This window comes from Hemiscyllium ocellatum, chromosome 22 (assembly GCF_020745735.1).
Source record: "Hemiscyllium ocellatum isolate sHemOce1 chromosome 22, sHemOce1.pat.X.cur, whole genome shotgun sequence".
Classification (NCBI taxonomy): domain Eukaryota; kingdom Metazoa; phylum Chordata; class Chondrichthyes; order Orectolobiformes; family Hemiscylliidae; genus Hemiscyllium; species Hemiscyllium ocellatum.
The window spans coordinates 52,258,088-52,271,869 of NC_083422.1; the positions used below are offsets into that span (position 1 = coordinate 52,258,088).

General features: G+C 41.8%; 1 protein-coding gene across 1 annotated transcript in view; it reads right to left on the reverse strand.

Moving 5' to 3' along the window:
• Positions 1–810: 810 nt before the first annotated feature.
• sfrp5 (secreted frizzled-related protein 5) overlaps positions 811–13,782 on the reverse strand; it is a 78,256-nt gene continuing 65,284 nt past the window's right edge. The window contains exon 3 of the mRNA XM_060842495.1: positions 811–2,146. Coding sequence (XP_060698478.1) covers positions 1,821–2,146 — 326 coding nt within the window. The 3' untranslated portion in view covers positions 811–1,820. The remainder of the gene's footprint in view (positions 2,147–13,782) is intronic.

Consider the following 13,782-nt stretch of genomic DNA (forward strand, 5'->3'; position numbering starts at 1 on the left):
TGTACCTTTATCTTAATTGATTTTCCCAATCATTAATCAAATTTAAAATCGCTGGCAATATTGGCATTTATTGTCCGTTTCCACTTGCCCTGAAAATTGGTTGAAGAGGTGACTCTTGAACCTCTACAGTCCATATGTACAAACTCAGACCCAGATAACTACTGAACTGCCCCCTATGAAACTTTGGATTGATAAGATTTGATAGTAAACACTGTAAGTATTTTAGGGATATCCAGGATTTTTAGACCAACATGGAGGCGATGGCCTAGTGATATTTTCACCAGACTGTCAAAGAGACAGAGATAATGTTCTGGAGACACGGATTCAAATCATTGCAATGGCATTTGGAATTTGAATTCCATAAAATAATTCTGGAATTAAGAGTCTAATGATCACCATGGATCCATTGTCAATTGTCAGAAAAACCCGTCTGGTTCATTAAAGTCCTTTAGGGAAGGGAATTGCTCTCCTTACCTGGTCAGGGCCTGTATATGACTCCGGACCCACAGCAATGTGGTTGACCCTTAACTGCTGTCTGGGCAATTAGGGATGGGCAATAAATGTTGCCTGGCCAGCGATGTCCTCATCCCATGAATGAATAAAGAAAAAAAAATGATCTCTAGTCAGAATGACGTGTGAGCTTTGAAGATGATACCATCTATCAGACATGATGGGGGTCGCAGATTTGGGTTGTGTGATTGAAGAAGCCTTGGTGACTTGCCTCTCCCCCTGCAGTGACACAAACAGCGCCCCTTCAAATAAAGGGGGAACTGCAAAAGTAACACTCACTAAGATACTTAATACATACCATTGCATTAATTTAGGTTACTTACTTTTTATTATTTAAAAGTGTGTAAGTTCTTGGCCAAGGTGACCTGCGAGAGGCACCTCAGATTGGAAGTGCGTTGCTAGGCATTTAAAAAAAATTGCAAGTTGAAATAATATTCTAAAAAGAAACACAATAATCACTGTTGGTATGTAGTTTTAACATACATGAAGATGCATATAGGCATACATTGAAGTATAACTCTCTGCTATTACCATGCCTTAAGAGTACAGTTACTTTTTCACATTGATGGTTTCAGGACATACAAACATTGAATCCACAGTAGATCACCAGGATAACTATTGGCATAATGATAGCCAACAATCCTCATCAAAGTGTATGACACCAGAATAAAGCAGTTCTGCCTTTAAAGTTAGGTAGGGTGTCAAATAGGTTGGAAAATGAAATAAACCATTTTCCAGCAACACACTCTCAAGCATGACAACCATGCTGTCAATTCTGATTTCATTTCCAATCAGACTTATGTCCTTCAATCTCACCCAACCCAGGAATCTGTGTCATATCCAGAAGATCAACTCTTATTGCAGAAAGTTTTCATTCAGTTTTAAACAATACGATATCCACAAAGTTGGTTGTTCACTGGAGTGTTCCAAAGCACAGTGACATCCATTAGTAACACATCCCCTAATTCACTTTGTTCCCACATGGCATGGAAACTCAATGTTCCTCATGTGTAATGATATTATTTTTGAAGAGGGAAAATAGATAGAGACAGAGAGAGAGAGAGAGAAATCAGCTTATTGTTTGCCCTCTGATCTTTTAAGTATTGAATCATCAATCACTTTCATAATTCAAAGCACATTTTAACTTTCTATTTCATCTGGCTATTGAGACAAGATCGATTATAAAGGAATCATTATATAAGGACAAATTTGGTCAATAAGACTGGAAGAGTGTACATTTTTTTATATGACACTATAAAAGCAATTTTTGTTTCACTTTACTTTCCAAGTAAATTTCTTTCTGAAGACAGTCATTGAAAGACATGATGATATGTTGGGCATTGATAGGTTTTCATTATTTTTACAGCGTAGCGCAAATCCTTGTTCTTCTTGTCCCACTTGTGGATGACAGTGAGGAGAAACTGGTTGTCCCATTTCCGTCCCATTATTAGGAAGTTGCTGTTCGGATTCTCCAGCTGGTTACAAGGGCAAGTTGCTCCATTTTTTATGAACAGAACCAACTTCTTCAGATCTTTCTTCTTCAAAGGTCCCATCTTCAGCACTTTCTTCTTCCTCTGCGAGATTATTTTGCGATCTCCTTTCTCCCTCTTTATCTCCTTGATTTTCATCTTGAGTGCTACAAACATAAAAATAAAGAAGAACAGAAATAATTAATGATCTGTTTCACACTCTACTTTCAACTCCACTGGGATCAACCATGGTAGGTCACTTGGTTTTATGACAGTTGTTGACGAAGATAAGGTGTATCTAGTGCTCATCTCTGTCATGTTTGTTGTGAAACAGACCAAACCCCCTCAAAATATTTTTAGAAGGTAACCTCAACCTTAACTTTCACTTATTTTAATGGTAAATGTAAAATGCTGTGTTTCAGATATGTGTGATTCTGGTCTCAGTCCTTTTGGAAGGACGTTATGAAACTCGAAAGGGCTCAGAAAAGATTTACAAGGATGTTGCCAGGGTTGGAGGGTTTGAGCTATAGGGAGAGGCTGAATAGGCTGGGGCTGTTTTCCCTGGACTGTCAGAGGCTAAGGGGTGATCTTATAGAGGTTTATAAAATAATGAGAGGCATGGATAGGGTGAATAGATAAGGTCTTTGTTGTGGTTCTGTTCGCCGAGCGGGGGAATTTGTGTTGCAGACATTTCGTCCTCTGTCTAGGTGACATCCTCAGTGCTTGGGAGTCGCTTCTGTGATCTTTCCTCTGGCATTAAAGCACTGAGAATGTCACCTAGACACAACAACAACCACAACAACGAGCACCCGAGCTACAAATCTTCTCCCAAACTTTGAAGATAAGGTCTTTTCCCTGGGATGGAAGAGTCCTGAACTAAAGGGTATAGGTTTAGGGTGAGAGGGGAAAAAATTAAAAGGGACCTAAGAGGTGACTGTTTCACACAGAGGGTGATACGTGTATGGAATGAGCTGCCAGAGGAAGTGGTGGAGGCTGGTACAATCACAGCATTTAAAAGGCATCTGGATGGGTATATGAATAGGAAGGGTTTGGAGGTATATGGGCCAAATGCTGGCAAATGGGACTAGATTAGGTTGGGGTATCTGGTTGGCATAGACGAGTTGGATGGAAAGGCCTGTTTCTGTGCTGTACATCTCTATGATTCTGTGGCTCTATGACTGGTCAATCTAGTTGACGTTAAGCATAACACTATTTATTCAAACACTACAGTTAAAATACAACAAAAGAAAAAGAACTTAGAATAACTTAACTCTACTGGAAAACTTAACAGTCTAATAGATACAGTAACTATCAAGTGTTCCAATATAGTAATATTCCATAAACACACCCCTTGTCAAAAAGGCAAATTCCGAGATCAGATTTTCTCACATGCAACACCTACAGTAAGAAAAGAAACCCCAGCTTTTAGCAGTAACTGAGAGAGGGAAAAAAAATAACCTCTACTTCTTCAAAATTCCAGCAGCTTCTGCCTAAAGCTAAACCTAAGAAACTCAAGAAACTGGAAATCCTGGTCTGTGAGAGCTGGCCACGCCCTTCCAGGCTGCTTCTATTGTTCCAACTTTTCAAAACTCGAGGCCTCACAAGCTATTTGCTTGGCACCTCCCATTCAATCTCAATCTCAATCTCAGGGCAAAATGTACCTCTTGAAGCTACAGCATTGTCACATGTTGAAGATGATTGTTTAACCAGAGCCTTTTCCAGGGGAATCAGGGATGGGTATGAAGAGCTAACCTTGCTAGCAACACCCAAATCCCATGGAAGAATAAAAGAAACGCGCGTATCTGGCACAATGACAGAAATTATTGGAGAAACTTCCCAACAAACTTTACCACCAAAAAAACTGTGCGCATTGTCTGGAAATGAGTTGAAAGTTTTGTGCTGGAGAAGGCTGAGACAGATTCCTGGGGAAGAGCACTCAAGCTGAGAGAGAGATTAGCAAGGCAGATGGAGTGCCCTTTGCTCCCATTGACTGATCTCAGACATTTGGCAAGACCTGGGCTGATTCTGATGTTTTAAAATCAATTGCTGTGACATTTCCAAGAACAACCCAGTTAATCCCACTCTTCCAGCTCTTTTCCCATATCCTTGCGATATTTTTCTCTTTAAGTGTTTATCCAATTTTGTCGGCTGTTGAATTGGTTGTCACTAGCCTCTCAGGCTGCACAGCTCATGCGATCATAACATAGAAAAGCAGAACGTTAAATGGCTCATTGCCAGGCAGTGAATCAGGAACTAAGACACAGAACTTTTCCTTGTCAGCAACTTTATTCTCTTGCGTGCACTGTTACATGTTAATCCTCCATTTACTGAAACAAGAAGCAGAAGTCAGTTTGACCTCTACAACTGTTTATTTGCATTTCATATTTTAATACAAACTCCAGTCTGCACTCTGCCCTTTCTAACCCACTGCCCTGCTGGGTAAACTAACCCTTAATGGATACCCCAAGCTGTTCAAGTTTTTCTCAAAAAATAACCCCTTCATCCCAGGAATGAGCTGAATGAACCAAATATCCAGTCCCATGTGTCTCCGTTCTCTTGAAATCAAGAATCTTTTCCTGATGGGAACTGAATGACCCCATAAGATTAATTTTTGATTTTCACCTGTGACCCTTTACCATTTCATTTGCGGCTCCCAATTTTCCCCAGTTAGATTAACATTTTTAAGAAGTCTAAAAGGAAGTCAGTCAAGAAAATGCTGTGTTTTTAATTGGGGATCATTCTGCTGCCATTCTACACATTCAAATGGTTATTTTAATGAGAAACATCGTAGTGCTCAAAATAAACCTGTGCAAGTGGTATGACTACACCAAGTTGAGAGATAATGATATCTTTAATTGTAAGAACAGCTTATAATTCCAGCCATTATAGTTTTAAATATAGCTGAGAAGATAAACGACTGTTAATGTCCAATTAGAAGTTATTTTATTTCAGGTCATAAGCATTATCTTAATTTTATGTAACTTCAGTTAAAGTTTGTTTGAAAGAACTAAGGGTTACGATACCGAAGGACATAGATAAGGTGAATATTAGGGGTCTTCTCCCCAGGGTGGGAGAATTCAAAAGTAAGGGTCATTTTTTTAAGGTGAGAGGAGAAAGATTTCAAAAGGACATGTGGGGCAATGTTTTTTTACATAGAGGAAGTGGTGGATGCAGATATAGTTGCAACATTTAAAAGACATTTAGGTAAGAACATGAATAGGAAAAGTTTGGAGGGATATGGACCGAATATAGGCAGGTGGGACGAGTTTAGTTTGGGAACGTAGTCAGCGTGGACTGTTTGGATTTCATGCCATATGACTCTATGACTGTATGACTTCACTGACAAATTATGGATTTCAAAATTGCAACAATTCAGAAGTAGTGCATTTTAAATTTGATTTCTGTCTATTGATACATAAATTCAAAGTGTATTTATTTATAAAGTATATAAATTATTCATCAAGAATAGACAGCAACTAATTTGCTGTGGTTTAGAAACGGCAAAACTCCATTTTGCATCGATTGTTAATTTTACACAAAACTTGCTAACTCCTGTTCTCAGTATTGTTTGGGTTGAAGTGTCTTTTCCCTAATTTTGTTTCTGTTTCTTTCGCCAAACATTGTCAATCTGTGTCCTCTGTTTATTGAGACTACAGCCCCTGAGAACAATTCCTCTTTATTTAGTCAATCTAAGTTTGTTATGATTTTCAGCATCTCTGTAAAATCTCTCTGCCTTCTCTGCTCTGGGAGAACAACGCCAGAACCTCATAACCATAATCCCTCATCTCTGGACCCATTCCAGTAAATCTCTGCTGCCCCCTTTTTCAAAGGTTTGAGTCCTTCCTAAAGTATGGTCACCTTTCAAATGTCAGCAAGTTTTCTCTCTGACAGGATCCACATGATATCTGGATGAGGAAGGGTTTAAGCTGGGGAAGGTGACAGACGGGAAGTTGATTAGTGTATAGGAGATCTTCTCCTGGTTTTAACTGCTAAGGTCATTTATAATGCCTCTTGTCTGCTCCCCCACTCCAGCTCCCCATCCCTCTCCCACAATATTGACAGGAAGAGAATGGCAGTCAGTGAAGATTCGGTGCCTTTTGACTTCCACCTTTAAAAATCAGTGATAGACCTTTGAGGAGGGTCAGTACTTCCTCCTCAAACAGGTTGACTCCTCCCACATTATCACCATCATTCCCTGACAAACTAAGTTTGAGTTCTTCCAATCAGGTCTCTCCCCTCTTCTCAAAGTTACAAATGACAGTCTAAGGAACTATGACAAATGTAAACTATCTTCTGTGTCTTTCTCAATCTGATTGTCGTCAAGGATAGCGCCAGTTACAGAGAAAAATTGAATAGTTGGAGCTTTTTCACTCTAGAAAAGTGGTGACATTTAAAGATACACGTTCAGAGCCCAGGATGTGACGGGGAGTAGGGGTAATACCGAGATCAGATAATCAAAGCCTGACATTCTTGGAGGACTGCTGTGTTTGGGATGGGGTCAGGGGTCACGGGGCTTGGGTTAAAGGTCACTGTGCTCAGGTCAGGAGGCAGGGTGCTGGGCTAGGACCCGCGCTTCCTTTTCCTTCTTCTGTGCACATTCACAAACTATACTGACCCTGTGCAAAAAGGAAATAACTTGCATTCCTATCACATCTTACACAACCTGAGGATGTCCAAAGTCGTTTCACAGCCAACGCTCGACTTTCTTTGAAGTGTGAACACTGTTATAATGTCGGAGGTACTGCAACCAATTTGCTCACAGCAAGCTCCCACAAACAGCATTCAGATAATATCCAGATAATCTTGTTAACTAACATTGGTTAGCTACAGGTAACTGTGGAAAGCTACCCTGAGCTTCTTCCAAACAGAAGGTGTGGGATATTTTATATCTAGCCAAGGGGGCAGTCCGGAGTAATGGTTTAACACTTCATACACGAGACAGTATCTCAACTCTGACTTTGATTCTACTCCAAACTCTCTATAACAGAACTGAAAGCACCTTCCTTCAACCCAGACACAATGTCTAGGAGTGTGGAAGGAGTAATACCTGATTGCATGCAATAAGCACCACTGGAGTGATAATGTCACAGAGACTTGGCCTGATGGAGTATGCAGGAGACAGAGTGCACCTTTCATTCTCTGTAATAATGTGGTTTAAGCAATGTAAATTGTTATAATGGCTGCAATAATGCAATAAACTTTATATTGTTAACACAACAAAACTCTTCTAGTTGGACCAGAAAGTTGGACATCCTCATCCACCCGAGTGCTCTCAGGTCTGGTAGGAGCATAATCAAAACTGTACCCTCTGACTCACACCTGACATTCTTATGAATGGATGTTCTATTACCAGTGCAACAATGATGCTCCCTCCAATACCTAATGGGCCTTGGAGTTCACTTTCTTTCTGCCGCAGCTTTTGGTCTGTGTTGCACCATTCCCTATTTAACTCCACTAGCACCAGCTGCCCTATACGTGGTAGTGGTGAACTTATAAGCCGTCTCTGAACACATGGAACTGATCATCTTCATTACCCATGTGAAGTTGTCAGAGTCCTAAAGTATCCGTGGGGCTGCTTGCCCTTTAGCGAGAGCTGACTGGGGGTGAGTTTAGCCTAAGAGTCACCATGCCTCAGGCGAGGGGTGAGGTGAAGAAGATGGTGACCTCAGCCAGTTTGGGAATTTAACCCATGCTGCTTTATGGCAAACCAGCTTTCCATGGCAACTCCAACCCCAAAGGACTGTCTAAGCAGCAAGATACCTTGGAAACTATCACTAAGCAAGTTGCAGATAGTCAAGACATTGTTGTGATTGTTCTGTTAACCGTAAAGATGCCAAAGTGTTACAAAGAAAGGGACATTCTTAGAATCCTTGAATACCTTACAGTGTGGGAGCAAGCAACTCACCCCATCGAGTCTGCATAGCCCCTCTGAAGAGCTATGTAACCTGCATTTCCCATGGCCAATCCACCTGACTTCCACATCTTTGAACTATGGGAGGAAACCCACACAGACACAGGGAGAACGTGCAAACTCCAAACAGACAGTTATCTGAGGGTGGAATCGAGCCCAGGTTCCTAGTGCTGTGAGGCAGCAGTGCTAACCACTGAGCCGCAGTGCCACCCCATTACTCCACTTCATATTGTTTGTAGGACAGAGAATCAGATAGAGGGAGGAAAGGAGGAGGAGAGGTTGTGCATTATAATGAGATACATTTGACTTTCTGTGCTTACAATGTTACAGCAGATGACACTCAAAAGTACTTTATAAGCTGTAAAGAACTTTGACTTATGTTCATGAAAGGAGAGAGATAATTGTAAATCTTTCTGCTAGCACACGACAACCTCCAACCAATAGCACTGCGGTAAATGAGTTTATGTCCATCTGACATCACAGTAAAAGTTTCAATGTAAAAGCTAGCCCAGCACCTTATCAATGTGCATCTCCCTCCTTGTCCTGATCTGATTGAGATGTCCATTTTATGTGTTGGAGTCTGCTTAGGTACCAGACTTCAATCCTCAGGATAAAGACAGCTGCTCACCTTGACTGATTGACTGAGTGCAGGAAACACCATCCTCTCCCATATAGCACAGGTCTGAGGGATGCGGTAGCCATGGGGAGGGGATTTTCCAGGATGTTCCTTTGACTGGGGGGTTTAGCTATGAGGAGAGATCGGACAGATTGAGATTTCTTTCCGTACAGCAGTGGAGACTGAGGGGAAGACCTGACTGTATTCTATAAAATTCTGAGGGACATAGGTAGGATAGGCAGGAGGGATCGGCCCTCCTTGATGAAGGGATCAACGACTGGGAGCATAAATTTAAGGTCAAGGGTGGGTCGTTCAGCGGGCATGTGAGAAAACATTTTTTCACCTAGAGGGTGGCAGTAATCTGGAACTCCCTGCCTGTAAGGATGGTAGAGACAGACACCCTCATCCCATTGGGAAAGTATTTAGATGTGCCCTTGTGATATCAAGGCCATGGGCCAAGTGCTGGAGAATGGGATACAAATAGTTTGCTGATTGTTTTTCACCAGCGCAGACTCGAAAAGGCCTTTTTCTATGCTCAGACCTCTCTGAATCTAACCACAATTAACCTCTCCAGACATACTGCCTCCTCTTCACCTCTGCAATCAAGTAGCATCATTGACATAAAGAACGTGTTAAAAGTGAGATACAGTTTCAAGAAAGAGGAAGTCGATCACCAAACACACTTAACAAGGAAGATACGTGGGTATCCATCAAGATATTGAATGGTAGAGTAGATTTGATGGGCCGAACAGCCGACTTTCGCTCCAGCTCCTTATAGTCTATCGATAGTTCAGATTCGTGCACGCTTTTGTATCTTATTTCAGCTTGTGTTGAAGTATATAGTGACAGAACCCAGTGAAGATTACCGCTGGGTGAGCACATGGACCTAACTGGACTGACAACAGTATGGCAGGTTCAGGTCAGAACCCAGCACATTAAGAGCACCCACACCTCCTCCCCACATCTGAATTTACCCCTGTTGGTTTATACCCTCCAGCATGACACTGTGCTCTGTTGCATTCTATCAAGAGGATGTTTCTACAGGAAGGTAGGGCATAAAGACCATGGCATTGGTTTGAAATGTGTGTCCTGTGCTCTGTACTTTATGTAAGTATTTGTATGATTTCACTGCATTCTTCACACACATTACAATATCTTGTTAATCCAGAACATCAGGAGCTACAGATTGCAATCTAATTGAATTTTTTCAGTGGTTTAATGATAGAATGACCATTATCCGCAGTGAATTACAGACTGGAATCTAATCAAGGATCTGGGTGGTTTACATGTAGAATAGCAGATCTTAGGAATCAGTTACAGACTGACATCTAATCGAGAGGCTCAGGTGGTTTATGTATAGCATAAAAGATAACTGGGAGTGAGTTACAGACTGGAATCTAATTGATGAGTTCAGAGACTTTATATATTGAATAACAGATACCAGGAATGAGTTGCAGACTGGAATCTAATTGACGAGTTCAAAGACTTTATATATTGAATAACAGATACCAGGAATGAGTTACAGACTGGAATCTAATTGAGGAGTTCATGAGGTTTATATGTGGAATAACAGATACCTGGGAGTGAGGCACAGACTGGAACTTAATCAAGGGCTTTAGGGATTTATATATATCTGGAATAACAGATATCCAGAAATGAGTTACAGACTGGAATCTAATTGAGGAGTTCATGAGGTTTATTTATGGAATTTCAGCTATTTGAGAGTGAGTTGGAGGGTGAAATGTAACCAAGGGGTTTGGGTGGTTTAGAGATGTCAGTGAGTGAATAAGCTGAAGGCAGAAAACTTCTCGAAACTAATAACAAACTGATATGAAAGGGGCTGTTTTTCTGTCTTCTACTTTCATCATTAGGTTCTGCAGCGCAGGAATATGAACATTGTGGTTAGCAACAGCAGCAGAGAATCAAGGAACATTTCACCCTTGGATAAAGAGTCTAGAGTAACATGTTTTGCTTGGAAGAGATGCCTTAGTGCAATGCCAGAGACTAGGAAATCAATTGAACAGATTCGAATTTGACACTCAGCTCAGAATTATGCTTGGATGGCAAGTGTGCTTTCTTCAGGATTAGCAATAAGGAATAAATTAAATCCTTTTACAAATCACTAGTGGAGAGAATTGAGCCACGGTTCAGACACTTTTACTCAACACATTTTCGCAACAATTGCTGTTGGTCAGACTCAGCTGAGATTTCACACTCAGAATGATAGAATCTTTCAGCACTAACACTGGTTATTGGGCTCTTGTGGTGTAGTGGTAGTGCCCCTATGTCTGAGGCAGGAGGGCTGGGTTCACATCCTACCAGCTCCAGGGATGTGCCATCGCATATCTGGTGACCAAAAGTATTCTGACGCTGTCTATGACAGGCTCGGCCCAGGGCTATCAAACAAAGCTTTTCACTGTATCTAGGTACATGCAACACTAATAATTCAACTCAAATCAGAAAACAGTTTCCACTGGAGGAGCATGCAGTATATTCCACATCACATCCACTTGCTGTTAAACAAAGGTTTCTTACTTCCTCCTCTGGCTCATTATCTCAATATTTCACATTCAATTTATATTCTCAGATCATAGAGTCCAGTGGCCAGGACTTTCTGGAAGATGGAGGTTGAGGGGTGGGTGGGTGGATATTACCAGCCTCTGACCACAACAACAGAAAGGAAAATAGTCACTAAAGCGACTCTGTCTTATCAGGCCTTGTTGGGGATTACAGTGATCATCAAAACCTATATTTAGTTCCTCACTCTAGGCAGATTAGATTAGATTAGACTAGATTACCTACAGTGTGGAAAGAGGCCCTTCGGCCCAACAAGTCCACACCGACCCTCCGAAGGCTCTTCACGTTCTTGTCAATAGGGTTTGCTGAGATGATCCTTTTGTCTTGCCAGGGCATGCTGTCCCTGTCTTTCTCAAGGTACTTTTGCTTACAAGAGACATAGAACACTTCACAGTTTATAAAGTCTCTGACATTTTAGATGAAAAAAAAACTTATAGTAGCTGATGTAGGAAAATATTCTTGCTGACAAGGTACTTCACAAAAGGTTCAGTCATAAGAGAAGAGCCCACAGTGTTGGACTACTATATTGGCATGGGTAGAGGATTGGTTAATGGGCAGAAAACAGCAAGTGGGAACGAGGGGTTCTTTCTCAGGTCGTTGACCTGTTACCAATGGGGTTCCACGGGCTGGGACCGCAACTGTTTGCGATATGTATTAATGACTTGGAGGAAGGAAGCAAAGGTACTGTAGCCAGATTTGCAGATGACATAACAATAGGTGGGAAGACCCACTGTGGAAGCTATACAAGCAGTTTAGAGAAATATAGATTGATATTTTAGTAGGTCGGCAAAAGTTGGCAAATAGAATATAGTTTGGGAAATGTCAGCTTCATTTTGAAGGGAGAACAATAGAGTGAACTATTTAAATGCAGAAAAACTGTAGAAAGCTGCAACAGCATGGTGGCTCAGTGGTTAGCACCGCTGCCTCACAGCACCAGGGACCCTGGTTCGATTCCAGCCTTGGGTGACTGTCTGTGTAGAGTTTGCATATTCTCCCAGTGCCTGTGTGGGTTTCCTCCCACAGTCCAAAGATGTGCAGGTTAGGTGAGTTGGCCATGCTAAATTGCCCATAGAGTTAGGTGCATTAGTTGGGGAATGGGTCTGAGTGGGTTACTTTTCAGAGGGTCAGTGTGGACTAGTTGTGCCAAAGAGCCAGTTTCCATACTGTAGGGAATCTAATCTAATCATGTCTATTCTGTGACCCAATTCCATGAGTCCAACTTTGTTCCAGGTCCTTTAGCATCATTAGAGAATAAGAATCTAGGGAGCTCAGATTTGCAGTTAATAATTGACCCAGTAGAGAATCCCTACAATGTGGAACTGGTCCATCGAGTCCATACCGACTCTCTGAAGAGCATCCCACCCAGGCCCACCTCATCTCTGTAACCCTGCATTTCCCATGACTAACTGTCCTAGCCTGGACACTGTGGGTAATTTAGCATGACCAATCCTCCAAGCTTGCACACCTTTGGACTATGGTTGAAAACCTATGCAGGCACGGGCAGGATATGCAAACTTCACTCAGGTTGGGATCAAACCAAGGTACTTGGCATTTTGAGGCAGCTGTGCTAACCCTTGAGCCAAGTATCATTTGTCCTTTCTAGAAGAGACTTCCATATGCTGGCTGTGGTTAATGTCAGTCCCACAAAACAACGGTGACATAATCTTCAGTCAATGGGAATAGTCTCCACAGCCCAGGCCCCTCATGATTTAATGACATCAATCAAATCTCCTCTTGAAAGAGAATGACCTGTGTTTCCACAACCTGTCAATGTAACCAAAGTGCATTCTCTCTGAAATTATCATCACAAACCTTTTCTGCAATCGTTTAACTGCTTTCATCTTCTTCCTAAAGAGTGGTGCCCGAAATTAAACAAGAAACTCCAGATGAGGCCAAACTTGTATTTTTAAAAGGTTCATCATTACATATGATCCCTACAGTGTGGAAGTAGGCAATCCAATCCATGGAGGCCACCCCAGCTCTCCAAAGAGCATCCCAACTAGGCCTTGCTTGAGGCTGGATATTGTTATAATGAAGAGGGTTTATTAGGATTTATTAGGACATTACCGGGAATGGAGGATTTGAGTTATAAGGAGAGGCTGGATAGGTTGGGACTTATTCCATTGCAGTGCAGTAAGTTGAGGGGTGACCTTACAGTGTTTTATAAAATCATGAGGGGTATAGATAAGGTAAATGTCAGGGTGGGGGATTTCAAACTAGAGGGCATATTTTTAGGGTGAGAGGAGAAAGATTTAAAACGGACATGAGGGGTAATATTTTTACACAGACAGTGGTTCCAGTGTGAAATAAACTGCCAAAGGAAGTGATGGTTTCAGGTACAGTTACGGCATTTAAAAGACATTTGGATAAGTTCGCGAATAGGAAAGGTTTGGAGGGATATGGGCCAAGTGCAGGCAAGTGGGACTAGTTTAGTTTGGGTTTGTGACCAGCATGGACTGGTTGGACCGAAAGGTCTGTTTCCATGCTGTATGACTCTATGACTCTATGCCTTCTGATCCTATGGCTCTATGACCCTATGACAACAGCTTTTGTTGTGTCCTCACTGCCCCCCCACCCCCACCCCCAGCAATTTCCACCACCCCTCCCCCCCCCCCCCCCCGCTCCCCCCACTATAGATCTCAATATTAATACTTTGTGAAGCAGTGTGGTGTGGAAATGGAGGAAGGGCACGTTACCTC